The following is a 17,632-nucleotide window of genomic DNA, read 5'->3' as shown; positions in this document are numbered from 1 at the left end:
TTCGGACCCTTAACGGAAGCACTACAGGGAAGAAGATTTGAAAGTGATGAAGATGTCATTGCTACGGTGCAAAATTGGTTACAGATGCAATCGAAAAACGTATTTTCTGATGAAATAAAAAAACTCGTAAAACGTCGGGAAAACTTCATTGAAGTCCAGGGAGGTTACGTAGGAATATAATGTATATTTCAGTTTTCTATCATCAGAATAAGTACAGCTTTTCACAAATGTGCCTTTAGTTTTTGAATTCCCCTCATATACCTGTATGTAGATAATTTTGTAAATAAGCTTTACCTATAATGGCTTTTCTGATAGTGCATACACATGAATAGTGAGTTTCAGCATTAACATCTATTGACATATAACTTTTTAACCATGGGTAACGCCACGGTCCAAGCTAGTAACATATATAATTATAGTAACCCCATAAGACATCCCCCCTCCCCACACTGGTAAAAGCACAAATCGCACACTGCTTTCCATTGTCTATACTTTTACAAATAAATTCATAAAATTTTGTCAGCATGATCAGGAAGGATTCAGGATTCACAATCATAGCAGTGGAAATTCAAAAAATAACAAAATAAATTTTTTTACCTGTTTAAGTTCATCATTTTTTCACTTCTATTTGCTATTGGTACACATTTCTTCATAAGTAAGAGAGATTCTTCGATGAATTTTGCACAGCATACAAATCATACTTACAGATGTATGAAACTGTAGAAATTATTTAATTTATGAAAGAATGAATGTGCTGTTACATTTTAAACTTCATGTTTGGAAAAAATTCAAATTTTATTGTCAATTATCTCAATTTTTACCACAGTTTTTAATAGATTTGGAAAATTCTAGAGTTTTATACACCTGTAAGTATGGTTTGTATGCTGTGCAAAATTCATTGAAGAATCTCCCTTACTTATGAAGAAAAGTGTACCCATAACAACAAATGCAGCCAATGGTAAGTGAAAAAAAGGTGAAATACAAATGTAAAAAAATAAATTATTTTCTTATATTTTTGAACTTCCCCCACTATAAGTGTAAATTCTGAATCATTCCTGGTCATTCTGACAAAGTTTTATGAATTCATTTTTAAAAGTATGGACGGTGGAAATTAAAAATTCCTGTGGTGTCTCTCCTGCTCCAAGTTGTCCCGTTTGACATCCTACCCCCCTTAATAATACTTATTGATAATTTTGCAAAAACTAAAGCTAGAAAAAGATTGTATAATATATTGTTCAAATAAAATTGTCAACTTCATTTTATTGTCTAACTGTAACAACATGGCCTCTGCCTCTGACACTTACTGACAATTATCAATCGGAAATCGTAGCTCTAAGCGAAATAAGGAAATCAGGCTATCAGGTACAGCGCTCACAGTGCACTAGTTGCATTAGTAAGTTGCCAGCACTGACAGCAGCCCATCTCACCACACCTCTGTCCCATTGAGGATGCGCAGATCCTGACTTGACAGTTCCCAGTGCACTTCACGGCAAGGGTCCATGCCTTCATGGCTAAGTAATACTTCTTCATTGTTTATTTTTTGTCAGCTTCTCCCCACGAGATTGTTCACTTTGTATTGACCAACACTTAAAATTATCCCATGGGATCCTTTTACTGTAGCCTATGTACTACCCAGGTCGAACTCTATTCATGTGCAAAATTTCATCCAGATCCAGCCAGTAATTTTTGTGTGAAAGTGTAACAAACAAACATACTTTCACATTTATAATATTGTTAGGAAATACAATTAAATACTATCCGCTACTTTACACACAATAATTTACTTAGTAATTTGTAGGTATGGCTTATTACAACAGGCAGTGGGTGGTAAAGAGATGATGATGAAGTAGTTTTGTATCTGTACAGTATTTAGCTTAATTTAAATAGGGTCCCAATTTAATTTTTACCCCGGCATCTTTGGTTATGTAGCTATGCCACTGGAAAGGAGAACCTGTTCCTTTTAATAGGTACCGGTATGCACAACAAATGTATAATTGCAAATATATTGATATGAGGCACTTTATATGTTGAAAAATATCGTGGCTTGCAGAGATAGTTTCTGCAATTTTACGGCAATTTATTTACGAGACATGTGCTAGACTAATTTGCAAGTGTGTCTGAATAAACTGCCAGTCTCTGTGTACATATTGGTGCTACGTTAATATAAAATTTACACATGACAGTCTGATTAATTTCCTCCAATTTATGCATGTTCTCAAATCCTTGAACATATCTAAGTACAGGGGATACGCAAAATAATGTGAACAGTAGTAGTAATGGGAGGAAGTGTTTGACGGTCAACAACACAGGTAAGATAAGTGTCACACTGGACTGCGCACGTTCAGTATGGACTAGGCATAAGTGCAGGTGGTTTACGAGTATTACACACTTCGTATTTGCATTCAGAGGGTGAGGTTGATGTGCAACATAAGGCGTAACAGAGTTGCAAAGAGGGCAGATTGTGGGGATCTGATTGGTCATCTTGGTTACTGATGCTCCAGCTAATCATCAGGAAAGTAAAACCATGGACAATAAACAAAAAAATACAAGGTCAGTGCTAGAATTTTGAGGTAATAAAAGAAGTGACAGCCAACAGTGCAACCGTCATGTTAGCCTACAGAAAACATGGAAAGACATCATCTTGTAAATGTAATAGTGGATGCAAATCAAAACTAAATGACAAGAGATCGTAGTACACTAACATGAATTGTATCAAAACAATAGAAAACTACAGCACCTAAAGTGACGGCAGACCTATACATCCATCTTCGAGACCCTGTATCTATCCACACTGTAAGCCGAGAACCGTACAGTGAGTGTTCATGGACGACCTGCTATACCAAAACCATTACTGATGACAAGCAAAGGAAAGAAGCGCAAAACATGGTGTCAGGAGAATAAATGCTGGATGGCTGATCAGTGGAGATGCGTCATATGGTCCAACATGTCAACGTTTTCGTTATTTCCAACATTGGGCCAAGTTTACATCTGGAGAACGCCAAAAGAAGCCTAGATTCCTGACTGCTTGATTCCAGCGGTTTAAGCATGGAGGTGGAAGTGTGATGGTGTGTGTAGCCATATCACGGTACTATGCTGCTCACATCATTACTACCAAAGGCCGCGTTACAACCAACGATTATGTGAGCATATTAGGTAATCAGGTGCACCCCCTGATTCAAATGTTGTTCCCCAGCAATGATGCCATATTTCAGGACGATAACGCATCGATTCACACAGCCAGGACAATACAACCGTGGTATGAGGAGCATGGAACTGAACTGTTGCGTCTTCCCTGGTCAGCACCATCCCTAGACATCAAAATCATCGAACCACTGTGGGCGGTATTGGAGCGCAGACTCCGGAGCAGATTTCTGCCTCCCTCGTCACTACAGGAGTTCGTAGAGGTTCTGATCGAAGAGTGGATAACATTCTACTGGAGTCTATATAATCATGATATGCTAGTATTCCAAGAATAATCACAGCTGTATTAGGGGCAAATGGGAGTCCAATCCCTTACTAATAAACCATTCCCAAGTAAGTACAGGTGTTCACATTATTTTGCCTGTCTACTGTATTTCTGCATAAAACAATTTCCTATATAGTGTCACTGTAACGTAACTAATTAGAACGGATTCTGCACTCTGAATCAGTGCAACAGAAAATGTAAAAAAAAGTGTACTTTCGCTTCCTTTATTGCTCCAAAATTTGAGCACTGATCTTGTTTTTTTCTTTTTGTTTATTGTCCATGGTTTTACTTTCCTGATGGGACTGCAAAAAGGTGATCTATCTGTAGCAGCGAAGTAGTAACAATCAAAGTATGCTAAATGCTGTACAAGGTAAAACGCGCCATCCCAAAATCATGTCACTTAAGCTGCAGGAGATGATGTGGACAGAATTCTCATTCTGCACATCCAACTGTTCACTCTGTAGACGTTTATACGCTATGGAACATGCCCAGTAGGCTATGCCATGGAGGTAACTGTTATACCTCATGGGCTACTCTCACTTCATTTACACTCTTTGGTTTATCCACCTACATCTACGTGGATACTCTGCAAATTAAATTTAAGTGTCTGGCAGAAGGTTCATCGAACTGCCTATGGGGCAGGAGGTTGATTATTTCATACATATAAAGCTTTGCTGTCTTTTACAAAAGCCTAAAAACTATTTTTGCGGTCAGCCAGAGAATGATGGAGAACATACTGACCACAGTTTCCAGTCTGCAAGTCCACTTTCTTCTTGTGATCACTGAAAGAAATGTTTGTACCCTCTATTTACTCAGTGGGATCAGGAACTATGATTATAAATAAAAGTTTTGCATTCATTCTGATTCATATAATCAGTAAAAGCATCCATGCACAAATATATTAATATTCCCGATAATGGTAATGATAATGTCCCTATCATAACAGCACTATGAGCAGTTCGGAAGCGACCTCAAGTTCAATTTAAATGGTCTTTCCCCCTGACTTCTAATCATCGAAGTTTATAGTTCGGCTCAAAAGTGGAAAATAATCTCACCAATTGCCAAGAGGTTTTGTTAACATCACGGGCAGCACACAAATAGTTTCTTCCATGAAATCTAAGCTATCCAGGACGGTGTACAGTACTCGCCAGATCACTTTATATTTGTACTGAAAACATATGTTCAGCAGTGGATTGGCTGCGACATCATGCGAGGCAACGCATAAGCCGGCGTTTGACTGATGCGGAGCAATTGATAGATGGGTACAAAGTGTGTGTATCACTGCCTCTTAGCCTTTATTTATATATGGGCGCAGCGGATGGCTTGAACGGAACATCTGCTGTCATCTGCTCTATGCCCAGGTAGCAGCACCTAACTTGCTACTTTCTCAGACACACAGTATTTTATAACACTTTGTGTATCAATTTACAACCTTCAGAATTTTGATATGAATGGAGTTAAATTGACTTTAATTACAGAAAAAGTTTAAGCTTGACTGCATTTAAACTTTGCTGGGTCGAATTTTTAAAATGGCACCAACAGTAGAACATAACCTCTGATCTGCTTCTTTAAGAGTCCTTGTATTGATTGTTATTTACATCAAAGTCTTGAACCTTGTCATATCTTTATGATTTAATGGATGTAATCAAGTGCTGTAATCAGAACTTTCTCTAATTTATACAAATAATGATTAATCCATTACAAATAAGGAAATTTTTGTTCCAAATTTAGTTTTTAGTAAATTCCTTGAAAACTGTTAGAGGTAGCTTAGTGGGGTCACTTAGTTAATGTTCTTATATCAGACTGAAGCTTCATACCAATTTCCCTCATTCTGGGTCTAATATTTGGTGCTTTCAATTTTTCTTAAAAAGCCGATTTTGACTAAAATACTGCTCCAATCAAGATGAGACATGTAACAGTTGATTGTGACATACACATGCACATTCTGAACAATTTGTGGCTTTCTAAAATCATTATTTAGCGCCACTTTCTTCTTAAAGCAATGTATTTAGTGAAACATATTCTTCAAATGATACTGAGATTTAACAGTTTTACCATTAATATACTGAAGCATATGTTGACAAAGTTTGGAAAAACTACTTTAATTTTTAATTTCATTCTTAGATTAAGGCGAAATATTGTGTATGCTACGCACAGGCGCATTATGATGACATAGTGCTAATACCAGTGAACTGGTGTTAAGTCCCAGCACACTTGCTCGCCTCTGTAACTCTCAAATTATACACCGCTTGTTTCGCCACACACTATCATAATAATTCTCTATTATTCCACTTTCGAAGAAGTGTGTAGGAAAAACGAACACCTATATATCTTTCTGTGGAAGCTCTGATTCCCCTTATTTTATTAGGATGATCGTTTCTCTCTATGTAGGTTGGCGCCAACAAAATATTTACGCATTCGGAGGAGAAAGTTGGCAATTGAAATTTTATGAGAAGATTTTGCAGCAACGAAAATCGCTTTTCTTTTAATGGTATCCATTCCAAATCCTGTATCAAGTCCATGACTCTCTCCTCTACTTCGCGATCACAGAAAACGTACTGCTCTTCTTTGAACTTTCTCGATATTCTCTGTTAATCCTATCTGGTATGGATGCCAGACTGCACAGAAGAGAATGGACAAGAGTAGTGTAGTCAGTCTCTTTAGCAGAAGGCTGTTACGTTTTCTACGTACCAATAAAACACAGTCTTTGGTTTGCCTTCTCCACAACACTTTCTATGTGTTATTTCCAGTTTAAATTGTTCATAATTAAAATTGCTTGGGAGTTAGTTGAATGTGTGGCCTTTAGATTAGACTGGTCCATCGTGTAATCAAAGTTTAACGGATTCCTTCTACCACTCATGTGAATGACCTCACACTTTTATTTATTTAGGGTCAATTTCCAATTTTCGCACCATTCAGATATCTTTTTTAGATCACTTTGCTATTTGTTTTGATCTTCCTCATGAGTTTACAAGACGATAAATGACGGAATCATCTGCAAACAACTTAAGACCGCTGTTCAGATTGTCTCCTAACTCGGTTATATAGATTAGAAACAGCAGAGGGTCTATAACACTACCTTGAGGAACGCCAAAAATTACTTCTGTTTCACTCGATGACTTTCCGTCCATTACTACGAACTGTCACCTCTCTGACAGGAAATCACGAATTCAGTCACATAACTGAGACTACATTCCATAAGCATGCAATTTCACTATAAGCTGTTTGTGTGGTACAGTCTCAAAAGCCTTTTGAAAATCTAGAAATATGGAATAAATTTGAAATCCCTTGTCAATAGCACTCAACACTTTGTATGTGTAAAGAGCCAGTTGTGTTTCACAAGAACAATGTTTTCTAATCCGTGTTGACTGTGTGTCAATAGACTGTTCTCTTCAAGTTAATTCATAGTGTTCGAACGCAATATATATTCCAAAATCCTGCTGCATTTCGATGTTAATAATATAGACCTGTAACGTAGTGCATTACTCCTACTGTCGTACTTGAATATTGGTGTGACCTGTGCAACTTCCCAATCTTTGGGTACCGTTCTTTTGTCGAGCGAGTGGTTGTATACAATTGTTAAGTATGTAGCTATTGAATCAGTATCCTCTCAAAGGAACCTAACTGGTAAGAAGACTTGCTTTTATTAAGCGATTTAAGTTGCTTCACAATTCTAAGTTAGTCATGTTGGCAGTTCACCCTGATTCGAATTCGGGACTATTTGTTTTGTCTTTTTTGGTGAAGGAATTTCGAAAGGCTGTGTATAGTAACTCTGTTTTCGCCGCACTATTGTCGACAGTATTTCCTTTGGCATCCCACAGAGAAGGCATTGTCTGTGTCTTACAGCTAGCATACTTTACATATGACCATAATCTCTTTGGATTTGCTGCCTGGTTTCGAGATAAAGTTACGTTGTGGATACTATTATAAGCATCTCATATTGATGTCTGCCGTATTTTTCGAGCTTCTGTGAAAGATCGCCAATCTCAGAGATTTTGCGTTCGCTTAAATTTAGCATTCTTTTTTCGTTGTTTGTGCAACAGTGTTCTGACCCTTTTTTGTATCAAGAGGAATCAGCTTCGTCGTTTGTTAGTTTATTTGGTATAAATGTCTCAACTGCTGTCGATACTATTTCTTTGAATTACATTGTTAATTTGGAAGAAGTGAATAATGTCTTTCAGGAGGACGTCAAGTGGATTTTTATCTGCTTTTTTGAATAGGTATATTACACTTTTATTTTTGGAGGATTTGCGGGATTACTGTATTCAATCTCGCTATGACAACCCTGTCTTCACTAATTCCTTTATCTGTTATGATGCTCGTTATTAGCTCAGGATTATTTGTTGCTAAGAGTTCAAGTGTGTTTTCACAACAGTTTACTATTTGCGTGGGCTCATGAACTAACTGTTCGAAATAATTTTCAGAGAAGGCGTTTAGCATGGTTTCGAATGACAATTTATGCATTCCTCAGGATTTAATGATGTATCGAGGATAAATAGAAGTCACCACCAACTATAATCGTATGAGTTGGCTACATGTTTGAAATCAAACTCAAATTTTCTTTGAACCTTTCAGCAACTGTATCATCAGAACTGGGAGGTCGGTAAAAGGATCCTAATATTATTTTATTCCAGTTGCCAACAATGACCTCTGCCCATACTAACTCACAGGAACTATCTACTTCAATTTCCCGACAAGATAAACTATTTCTGACAGCAACAAACAATCCACCGCCAACCGTGTTTAGCTTATCCTTTCGGAACACCATTAGGGTCTTCGCAAAAATTTCAACTGAGCTTATCTCCCGTTTTAGCCCTCTTTCAGTGCCTATCACTGAACTGGGAGGTCGGTAAAAGGATCCTAATATTATTTTATTCCAGTTGCCAACAATGACCTCTGCTCATACTAACTCACAGGAACTATCTACTTCAATTTCGCGACAGTATAAACTATTTCTGACAGCAACAAACACTCCACCGCCAACCGTGTTTAGCTTATCCTTTCGGAACACCATTAGGGTCTTCGCAAAAATTTCAACTGAGCTTACCTCCCGTTTTAGCCCTCTTTCAGTGACTATCACTGAACTGGGAGGTCGGTAAAAGGATCCTAATATTATTTTATTCCAGTTGCCAACAATGACCTCTGCCCATACTAACTCACAGGAACTATCTACTTCAATTTCGCGACAGTATAAACTATTTCTGACAGCAACAAACACTCCACCACCAACCGTGTTTAGCTTATCCTTTCGGAACACCATTAGGGTCTTCGCAAAAATTTCAACTGAGCTTATCTCCAGTTTCAGCCCTCTTTCAGTGCCTATAACGATTTGAGCATCAGTGCTTTCTATTAGCACTTGGAGCTCTGTTGCTTCCCAACACAGCTACGACAATTTACAACTGTTATACTGATGGTTCAGGTATCTACGTTCTTCCTGTGTTCAGCCTGCACCCTTTGTGGCTGAAGCCCTTTTTTTATTTCCCTGAGACCCGCTAACCCAAAAAAACCGCCGAATCCACACCACACAGCCCTTGTTACCAGTGCAGCTGCCTCCTGCATGAGGTGGACTCCTGACCTATTGAGCGGAACCCAAAACCCAATCACCCTATGGCGCAAGTCGAGGAAACTGCAACCTACATGGTCGCAGAACCCTATGAACCCCTGATTCAGACCCTCCACTCGGCTCTGTACCGAAGGTCCTCAATTGGTCCTGTTGACTTTGCACTAAATGGTGAATTCTGCATTCATCTCACAAGCAAGACTGGCAGCCTTTACCACTTCTGTTACCCTCTTGAAACCAGAGAGAATCTCCTCCAATACAAAGTGACACACATCATTGGCACCGATTTGAGCCACCACCTGCAGTTCTCTGCACCCTGTGCTCTTCATGGCATCCAGTAGGACCTGTTCCACGTCTGAAATGACTCCACCCCCTATGCACATGGAATGCACATTGGTTTTCTTCCCCTTCTTGGCAGCCATGTCCCTAAGACACTCATAATGTGCCTAACATTGGAGCTCCCAACTACCAATAATACCACCTTCTGTGATTGTCCAGATCTTGCGGGCTGAGAGGTTCACTCTCAAACAGGGCAAGTGACTGCACCTGGTTGATGGACAGAGTCAGTCACAGATGGCACCTGGAACCTGTTCGTCAGAGTAACTGGGCAGGCCTTACGTGCAGTCCCCTGGGAAATGTTTCACTGCCTGCCACACAGCTAGCTAACCTCCCACTCCACCACGGGTGAATGGTCATGAATGGTCAATGTCAGTGTGAGCAGTAATTGGGCTGGTCATTGGTGCAGGCCGATTGGCGGACTCAGACGTGCTGGACGTCTATGGGATCCACATGGCTGGTCAACAACAGTGATGATCTTCCACTGCAGCTTCAAGCTGTGTAACCGAAGCCATCACAGCTTAGAGTTGAGAGTGATGTGTCACCAACTCATCTCGCATCCGCACACAGCCATCACAGTTCCTATCCATACTATAGACTGTGGAAGACTGCACTACATGGACAATCGAAATGCGCTCTGGAACACTACTGTGGACACGGAGGAAAACGGAAGAACTGTGTTCAATGAATTAGATTAACACGCAGGAATTCAAAAACTGAACTACCAAAGCACTCCAGTGACACTAAATAATTCGCTCCTGATTAGTAACTTCTAATATGTCACAAAATCGGATTACTTTCCGATGGAAACAAAAACATGAGAACAGTGTCTATTAAATACGAAAATAACGCACAGAAACTCAAGAAACTAAACTTCCAAAGCACACAGATGACACTATAGAATTCGCTCTTAGTTAAGAACTCGTAAAATGTCAAAAAGTCGATTACTACCCTGTTGCTGCTTGTGTCTCAGCCAGCTGCTGCTGCCCGAGATTTAACCTCCGTGCGTTTATTATACCCCAAATTGTGGGGCACCAGCGAAGTATGTTTTCTATTTAGGGCGGCTGACAATGCAGTCTTTCAATTTATACGGCTCCAGCCTCCTTAATTTCCTACCGTTCTGCAATTTCTTTATTTTTAATCTGCAGTTCATAACTACTAAGTTGTGGTCAGAGTCTACATCTGAGTTTCGAAATTTACTGGAGTTTAAAATCTGATTTCGAAATCTCTGCCTGACCATTGTGTAATCTGGAACCTTCTGTTGTCTTCTGGTTTCTTCGATGTATACAGCCTTGCCCCAAGAGATTAATTTGTTTTACCAGGCGGCTTCCGCTTTCGATCCTTTCCCCCAATCAATTGTCTGCTAATACTTTTTTTCCTCCCCTTGCTTTTCTTGCAGCCGAATTACAGTCCCATATCACAGTTAAATTTTCGTCTCCCCAAAGTATCTAAAAAATTCTTTAATCTCATCACGAATTTTTTCAGCCTCTAAATAATCTGCGGAACTAGAAGTCACATGAACTTGTACTACAGTGGTGTGTGTTGGCTTTATATCTGTTGACTGCGTTCACTATGCTCTTCATTGTAGCTTATCCGCAATTTCTATTCTCTGATTCATTACTAGATCCAGTCTGCACTACCTCTTTTTAATACTGTGTTGATAACTCTCACTTTATTTACTTATACAATGTTAATTGTGTTTACAACTTCATCCAAACGAGCTACATAATTTGTAGAACTCTCAAAGCATAGGACGTGAGTAATAAAACGCATGTAGAATCTCCTGTTGTAAAAATAGTCGTAAGTTGCAGTCATTAATAACTTGCTTTCGTGGTGCTGAAAGAAAAGTACGTTCGTAATATGATTACGTTTTGGTTTGTTACTGACCTATATTGTATTGCCGCGATTCCCTCGATCAATCGATTTAGAACAATTATAAACTACTATCGAAGCACATTGTTCAGTAAAGGTTACTGCTATGATGGTATAGGAATGTGCATTGGAGATACAATATTGCGTTATGTTTTGTTTTGAATTTTGTGTTTGTGTGCGGAAAAAATGCGTGTCAAGGAATCATTTTTACTTGTTCCTCTGCACTGTTTACTGAAGGTCTACGATTTTGTGCAATAGCAGTCATGTTTAATTTCACGAAAGAGGTGAGTTTTGCAATGACAGGTTTTAAATATTACTTTGTTAGTTATGTTATCACATATAATTGCCACAAAATGTGCAATTACTTGTAGTTAGTGCATTTGTCTCGATGGTTGGGGCGAGGTTAGATATTATTTCAGTAAACAATAATTATTGGTCGTACCTAGAAGACATTTCTGACACATTGTTTACCTAAGAGCAAACATCGAGATTCGAAATAATGGACTCTATCGTACACAGATAACTTTTTGTGAGGGAACAGTGAATGAGTGTGTACTAGAGCCATTATCAGATAGATTACGAGGACTATAATCCGTAATGTAAAATAAAAGTAACAGGGGAACTTATACGCAGAAAATAATAACTGTAACAACGTAGGTGGATTCGTAAGAGATAGTTACTCCTAGGAGCAAGCACGCCAAAAGACAGCTTTATGGTAATTACAAGTAGTAGTTCCAGTTGGGTAAGAGGCAGGCTGATCGCAAGTAATTGACGAAATGTCTTGAGAGCGGTAAGATGACAGTTAGCGTTTTGTCGGTCGACTATTTGTTTTTCAATTGTCCAAGAGAGTACTTGGTGAAATTGAGAGAAATATATTTAAATTCAGTTAGTTTATATGTGCTTGTTATGAACACACGGTCGCTGTTAGTTGTTGGTGTCTGATTGAAAGTTATTCGCAGTAGTAACCAATAAACGTACATTTTATTCTGATTCACACACTAATTTACAATTCTTACCTGTTTGTATTTGCACTGCAAAGTAGTTTACAGTTTCATATAGACTGTAAATCGTACACAGTGCGATAGTAAAACAGAAGGTAGATAGGTTCTTCATTTTAGATTTGATGCAACCTTGGGTACCTCTCGTGACACAAACCGTTTTAGAGGATTTATTATGTATTCATTTGGGAATCCATGTGAAAGTACCATCCTGCTGCCCTTTTCGTGACTTTTTTGAGCATTTTATTACTTTCAGTGCAGGGGTTTGTGAATGCCACATGCTGTGCATGTCGATGTTGTAGATTATACAGATATTTCAGAATGGTTGATATTTTTAGTTTTACTGAACTTACGTTCACTTGGAATACTATCTGACTCAGTAAGTAATGGAGTAGGCCTAATTGTGCAGTATGTTGAACTTTAAGGCTAATTGATTCTCTTCTGATGACTGGAGTTTACTGACATTTTGAAATTTTAATGGTTCAGCTGTCGCTGTTGCAGGAAATTTGTTTGGTAGTGACACATTATCACAAGATGTATTGCAACATTTGTTGATCTGTAGCTTCCACAACAAAACTGATTTGCCCTCTTCTTGTTGAATATCTTAACTTCATTTATGTTTAACATGTATTTCTCTTGAATCCCTGCAGCTCTAGATTTAACTATGTATCACCATATTTCTTCCAGTACGTTTCACAGTAGTTTTTGAAGTATTCAGCAGCTTCACCTGATTAGACACATTGATTGAGGTGATCGGGAACTGTGGCATAGCCTAAGGGCTGTGTTACGTTGAAAGATGATTGTTTTGTGGTGACTTGGTAAAACCAATGAATATTTCTGTTCTTGGTTGTGACAGTAGACTGCTTTGTAACAGCCTGAAGTCTCGGTTCAATGTTGTCAACATTGGCACTGTAAAGTGCATCTTTCTTAAATAAATAGCTACAATAGTAAGAAATTACCAAAACTGTTGTAGGCGTAATACATAATATGGAAGTAGTGGATTTTTTTGCACTCGTGTGCGCCCCCCCCCCCCCCCCCCCCACACACACACAAACACAAATAAGATGTAAAGAATGGCTTTTTCCTCTCTCCTTATGGAAGGGGACAAGGAGGTATCTTTACCATGTTTAACTGCTATTAATGTAAAGCTGTACAAGTTCTTCCTTCTTTTTTCTTTCTTTATTTCCTTTTTTTCTGAGTTAGTATTCCATACTTATAGCCAGCCATGCTGTTGTCATCCGATGTAACAGAGAGGTTCGGATAACTTGATGCGAACTTCTAGAACTTATCAAAACAAGCATTTCCATGTCTGGCTAATATGCAGACGTATAAGTGCTTTTGTTATTGTAGGTTGTACTTTAAGCCTGGTAACATTCCAGTGTAGTGAGCCTGTCCGGAAATGCTTGGCCATTGGATTAGTAGTCTGTGCTGGAATAACACAGATATCTTGCAAGATGTATATAGTGATGCACTTGCTCAATAAAATGAGGAGACGGACAATAAAAGTATGCCAAGATTACATTAGATGCACTTTTCATTCCAGTTGACCCAAAGTGAGGAGAGATCCTTGCCGTTGTGGGAGATGTCTGAAAACAAGAATACACAATGAATATTTACAAAATAAGAACAGATATGCTAATGTACCTTCCACAGATGCCAAATGAAATGGCCCAGCCTTTAGCATATTTAAAAGGATGTGAAACTTATCATCAAATATTAAATGTTCAGTACACTTGAGAGTGTATGGGAAGTTGAGGGCTGTTGTAGCCATGCATCATCAAATAAAACAGAAAGCATTTTACAGCACTTATTTACGGTGATCACATTACTGCACAAAAATTTGTACGGAAGTCAGAGTGTACACAGTATTCATCTTAGCCTATGTGATATTATTAATAACACATGCATCAGTTTGTTTTCCTAAGAAACCTTTTTTATTACTCAGAGAGCACAGGGAAATAACTTATAAAACTGAGTGGGAAATATTGGAAAGGTTGTCGAGACTGAATTGAAGAAGTGAGGAATTGGGAAGTATGAGATACCAGGGGTTACAAAATATATAACGTTGAGAGACAGTGTTGAGCATGTATGTGTAATACTCGTGTAAAGTAGGAAATTTCTAAGTTACAGATAACTTTTACATGTATAATAAAGGATTTTTTCAAAGTATTTCATTATTAGTCACATAAAAAATGAAAATGAACAAGTGAAATTTTTGGTAAAGGAAAAGCAATGCTTTTGTATGAGAAAGAACTTATTCAAGCCATACTTACGCCTATGTGTTACGAAAATGTATGAATTCTTGGTAATTATTTCTTGATAAGGACAATGTGCACAAACTATTTTAATTGAAAATTGTGTGTTACGAACTCCAAATTGTAATTTGAACTTGAAGCACTGTGACTCATATGTTCCCCTTTTATGGGTTTATAGATGTTTTAATGAGGTATTACTTTTCATTGTTCTTATTGATCATTTGTTTTATAGAAGTGGCCCTCCATAAGTGGAGTACAAGATGTGAAGAGTTCCCTGTTTCTGAAAGCAGACATGGTATGTATCAATGTTTAGGTGGGTTTTATTGAGTAACGGAACATTGGCAGATAGTAAGATCTATACAGAATTTCTGCTAATGCTTCTCAGTACAGCAAGGTAACCCTATCACAAGTCAGAGTACAGTGAATTAGAAGCTAGGTGCTTTCAGGATTGTCACAGTCAGTGCTGAAAGGCATTGAGCTGTAAAAGTAAAAAAGGCAGCAAAGGGAGTTTGATAAGGGGTAGTCTGTTATAAGTTCTTAACAGTATGGAGTATATATTCTGGAAAGATAAAAGTCTAGAATAGGGCCAGTGGCGTACTTATGTGTTTCGCGCAGGAGTGTTGTCAGAGTGTGCTGTCATGTATGATGGGGACAGAAGGTGTGTCAGCTGAAGCATCTGTCTATTCTGTGGGTTGCAGGGGTTACGACCTCTGGGGAGGTGGGTGGGTTTCCTTCATGGCTGTGTGACTTAGCCTGCTGCGCGCCGCGTAAGAGAGAGCAGCAAACAGATATGTTTTGAATATATTCGGAAGAGAAATTAAAACATTGTGGTAAACAAGATTGTAAAAGTAATGCAAGGACAGTAACACAGCCTACGATTAACTAAAAAAAAGAAGGAAATAAATAAATAAAAATAAAAAACCATGAAATATTTCTCTGCTTTCTGTTGCTACACAGTCAATCTGTGTGAGCACACTGAGTAAGTGGACTAGTGTTTTTTTAATTAAATCATGGGAGGAGGTATGTGAAGTAATGTTTTCAAATTAAATCATTGGGGAAGGTGGGTGAGTCAATGTTTTTAATGAAATCGTGGTAGGGGGTAGGTGGATCACTGTTTTTAATTAAATCATGGGAGGAGATAGAGGGATACTAAATCTCTCAAACCACTCCAGTTCATACTATTTACTCACATAATCACACAATACCCCTCTCTAAATTCGCCAATGCACCAAAAAACAGCAAATGAGACAATGGTTTCAATTTTGGCACTAAAAATACATTGCTTGTGTTCTTGCCTCTCTTTGGTTATTTGAAAGTATCATTGCATCGGCTATATGAAACTGACACGTTGCCAACCTATGAGCACTTGATAAACTCTGGTGTGACCGCCGCTGGCCCTGATCTAGAATTTAGCATGCTGGAAATAAAATTATTTGCATTGGATTTAGAGCCCCTCAGTTTCTGCATTTGCATAATATTGATATACAGTGCTATTCCAATTGTTGCATTTAATTAATTCTTAATGATTTTCATGAAATCTTGTGTGTGATAGCAAACTGTTTTTAACATAGCCTCAGGTTTATGTTACTGTGCCCTCTCTGAGAGAGAATCAGCAAAAACCTGTATGCTCATTCACATCAATGCTTATAGTGAATGGATGTCACTTCATGCAGTGTTAAAAGTGATAACTGTGTAGGTTTGGATGATACATGATAACTACTGTAATAGTTGCCTAGCTCCAGACAGGGAAATAATATATTCCAAGCTGATCAAATCAATTCATCAAGTCCCTCGACGCTCCATCCTGCTTATGCATTACTCTGTTTTTCTACTACCATCATCTGTGATGCTGGAACAGCTCCATAGGCCCTTGCTACTGGCAGCGGGGCTCATGGTGGGCTGAAAGAATCATCAGAAAACTCTTTTGACAGTAAACAAAACCCCTTAATGACCAGCCTTGTAAGTGTTAACTGGCATTATATTTTAATTAAGCAAAGGAGGGGAATATGGGGACCATAGGGTCTCCTCATTGGAAATGTATGTGCCTTCTTCCCAGATGTGAGCCAAGCTCCATGATCATAGGCAATCAGCCTCTAACAACAATCCCTGGTCTTTTATTGAAAGACGGATTACCACAATTTCACTATCCACTTTTTGATGGCATAAGTGTGTAATTCTTATCCTCCAAACATGTAAATAGTGGTTGGAAATCACCTATCTTTTTAAATATATAGGCTTAAGAGGTGGATTGCCCTTGCAATGGTGAGACAGTACCATAACCCAGTTTCAAAACCAGGCATACCCCCAAGTTCCGTTAACTGCTATAGACCAGTACTTTTCTATAGTGCCATGAAAATTGCTCGAGAGCATGGTGGCCAGTAATTTCCAAGAATGATTGCCTATCGAGGTCGTGGGTTCCAAATGATACATATCGAACGTGCGATCGTTGATCGATCCTGCGACTCTGGTGGTGGGCATTATGAGTATGTTTACGGTGGTCACTACAGCAACAAAAAGAGAAGAGCATTACAAAACTACATTTAATTCCAAGGAGACGACTTACCTTACTCGTTGTCAGTGTTGGAATCATGTGAAAGTCCATTACAGTGGTCTGGATGGATAATTTGGTAGAGTCGAACTGTGTATTCTTCCTGATACTCATTTGTTTCCCGCACTGTCCGCAATGAAATTATAAATGGTATTTCAGCATCGAAACTGTTCTTACGAAGTTTTACACACTTTGCACCACCACAGTCTACACAGTCCCTTCTTTCCTCTTCCAGTAGTAGTCCATATTTGCAACAAAAAGTCGAACAATTTTCTATGCTAGATAAACATGGAATTAGTTTTTTCCATGGGAGAGAATCCGCCAAAGAAACTTCAAGAACACCAGACATCCCACTCACTAACGACATAAATCGTCTGGGATTCCCTAATAAGTCACAAATAATTTGCAGTGGTATGTAATTTAGAGCAGCTAAGGGAACAACAGAAAATAGATAAAAATGATGATCACAAATGATTGATCACAACACCCACCACCATAGTCGCATGATTGATTTACAATTGCAAGTTCGATATGTATTCTTTGGACACCACGACTTTGATAAGCAATCATTCTTGGAAATTACCTGGTGGCCGATCG

At 38.5% G+C, this 17,632-nt stretch overlaps 1 protein-coding gene across 4 annotated transcripts in view; it reads left to right on the top strand.

The window, feature by feature from the left end:
- Positions 1-11,263: 11,263 nt before the first annotated feature.
- LOC124776856 (zinc finger protein ZFP2-like) overlaps positions 11,264-17,632 on the top strand; it is a 112,424-nt gene continuing 106,055 nt past the window's right edge. Inside the window, exons 1-2 of one of the 4 annotated variants that reach the window (XM_047252027.1) lie at positions 11,264-11,518; positions 14,720-14,782. In XM_047252027.1, coding sequence (XP_047107983.1) covers positions 11,498-11,518; positions 14,720-14,782 — 84 coding nt within the window. In that variant the 5' untranslated portion in view covers positions 11,264-11,497. The remainder of the gene's footprint in view (positions 11,519-14,719; positions 14,783-17,632) is intronic. The other 3 variants (XM_047252026.1, XM_047252030.1, XM_047252029.1) reach the window with 3 other exon arrangements.

Source organism: Schistocerca piceifrons, chromosome 2 (assembly GCF_021461385.2).
Source record: "Schistocerca piceifrons isolate TAMUIC-IGC-003096 chromosome 2, iqSchPice1.1, whole genome shotgun sequence".
NCBI classification, from domain to species: domain Eukaryota; kingdom Metazoa; phylum Arthropoda; class Insecta; order Orthoptera; family Acrididae; genus Schistocerca; species Schistocerca piceifrons.
Note: the sequence above shows the minus strand (reverse complement) of the source record. Positions and strands in the feature narration are given on the sequence as shown.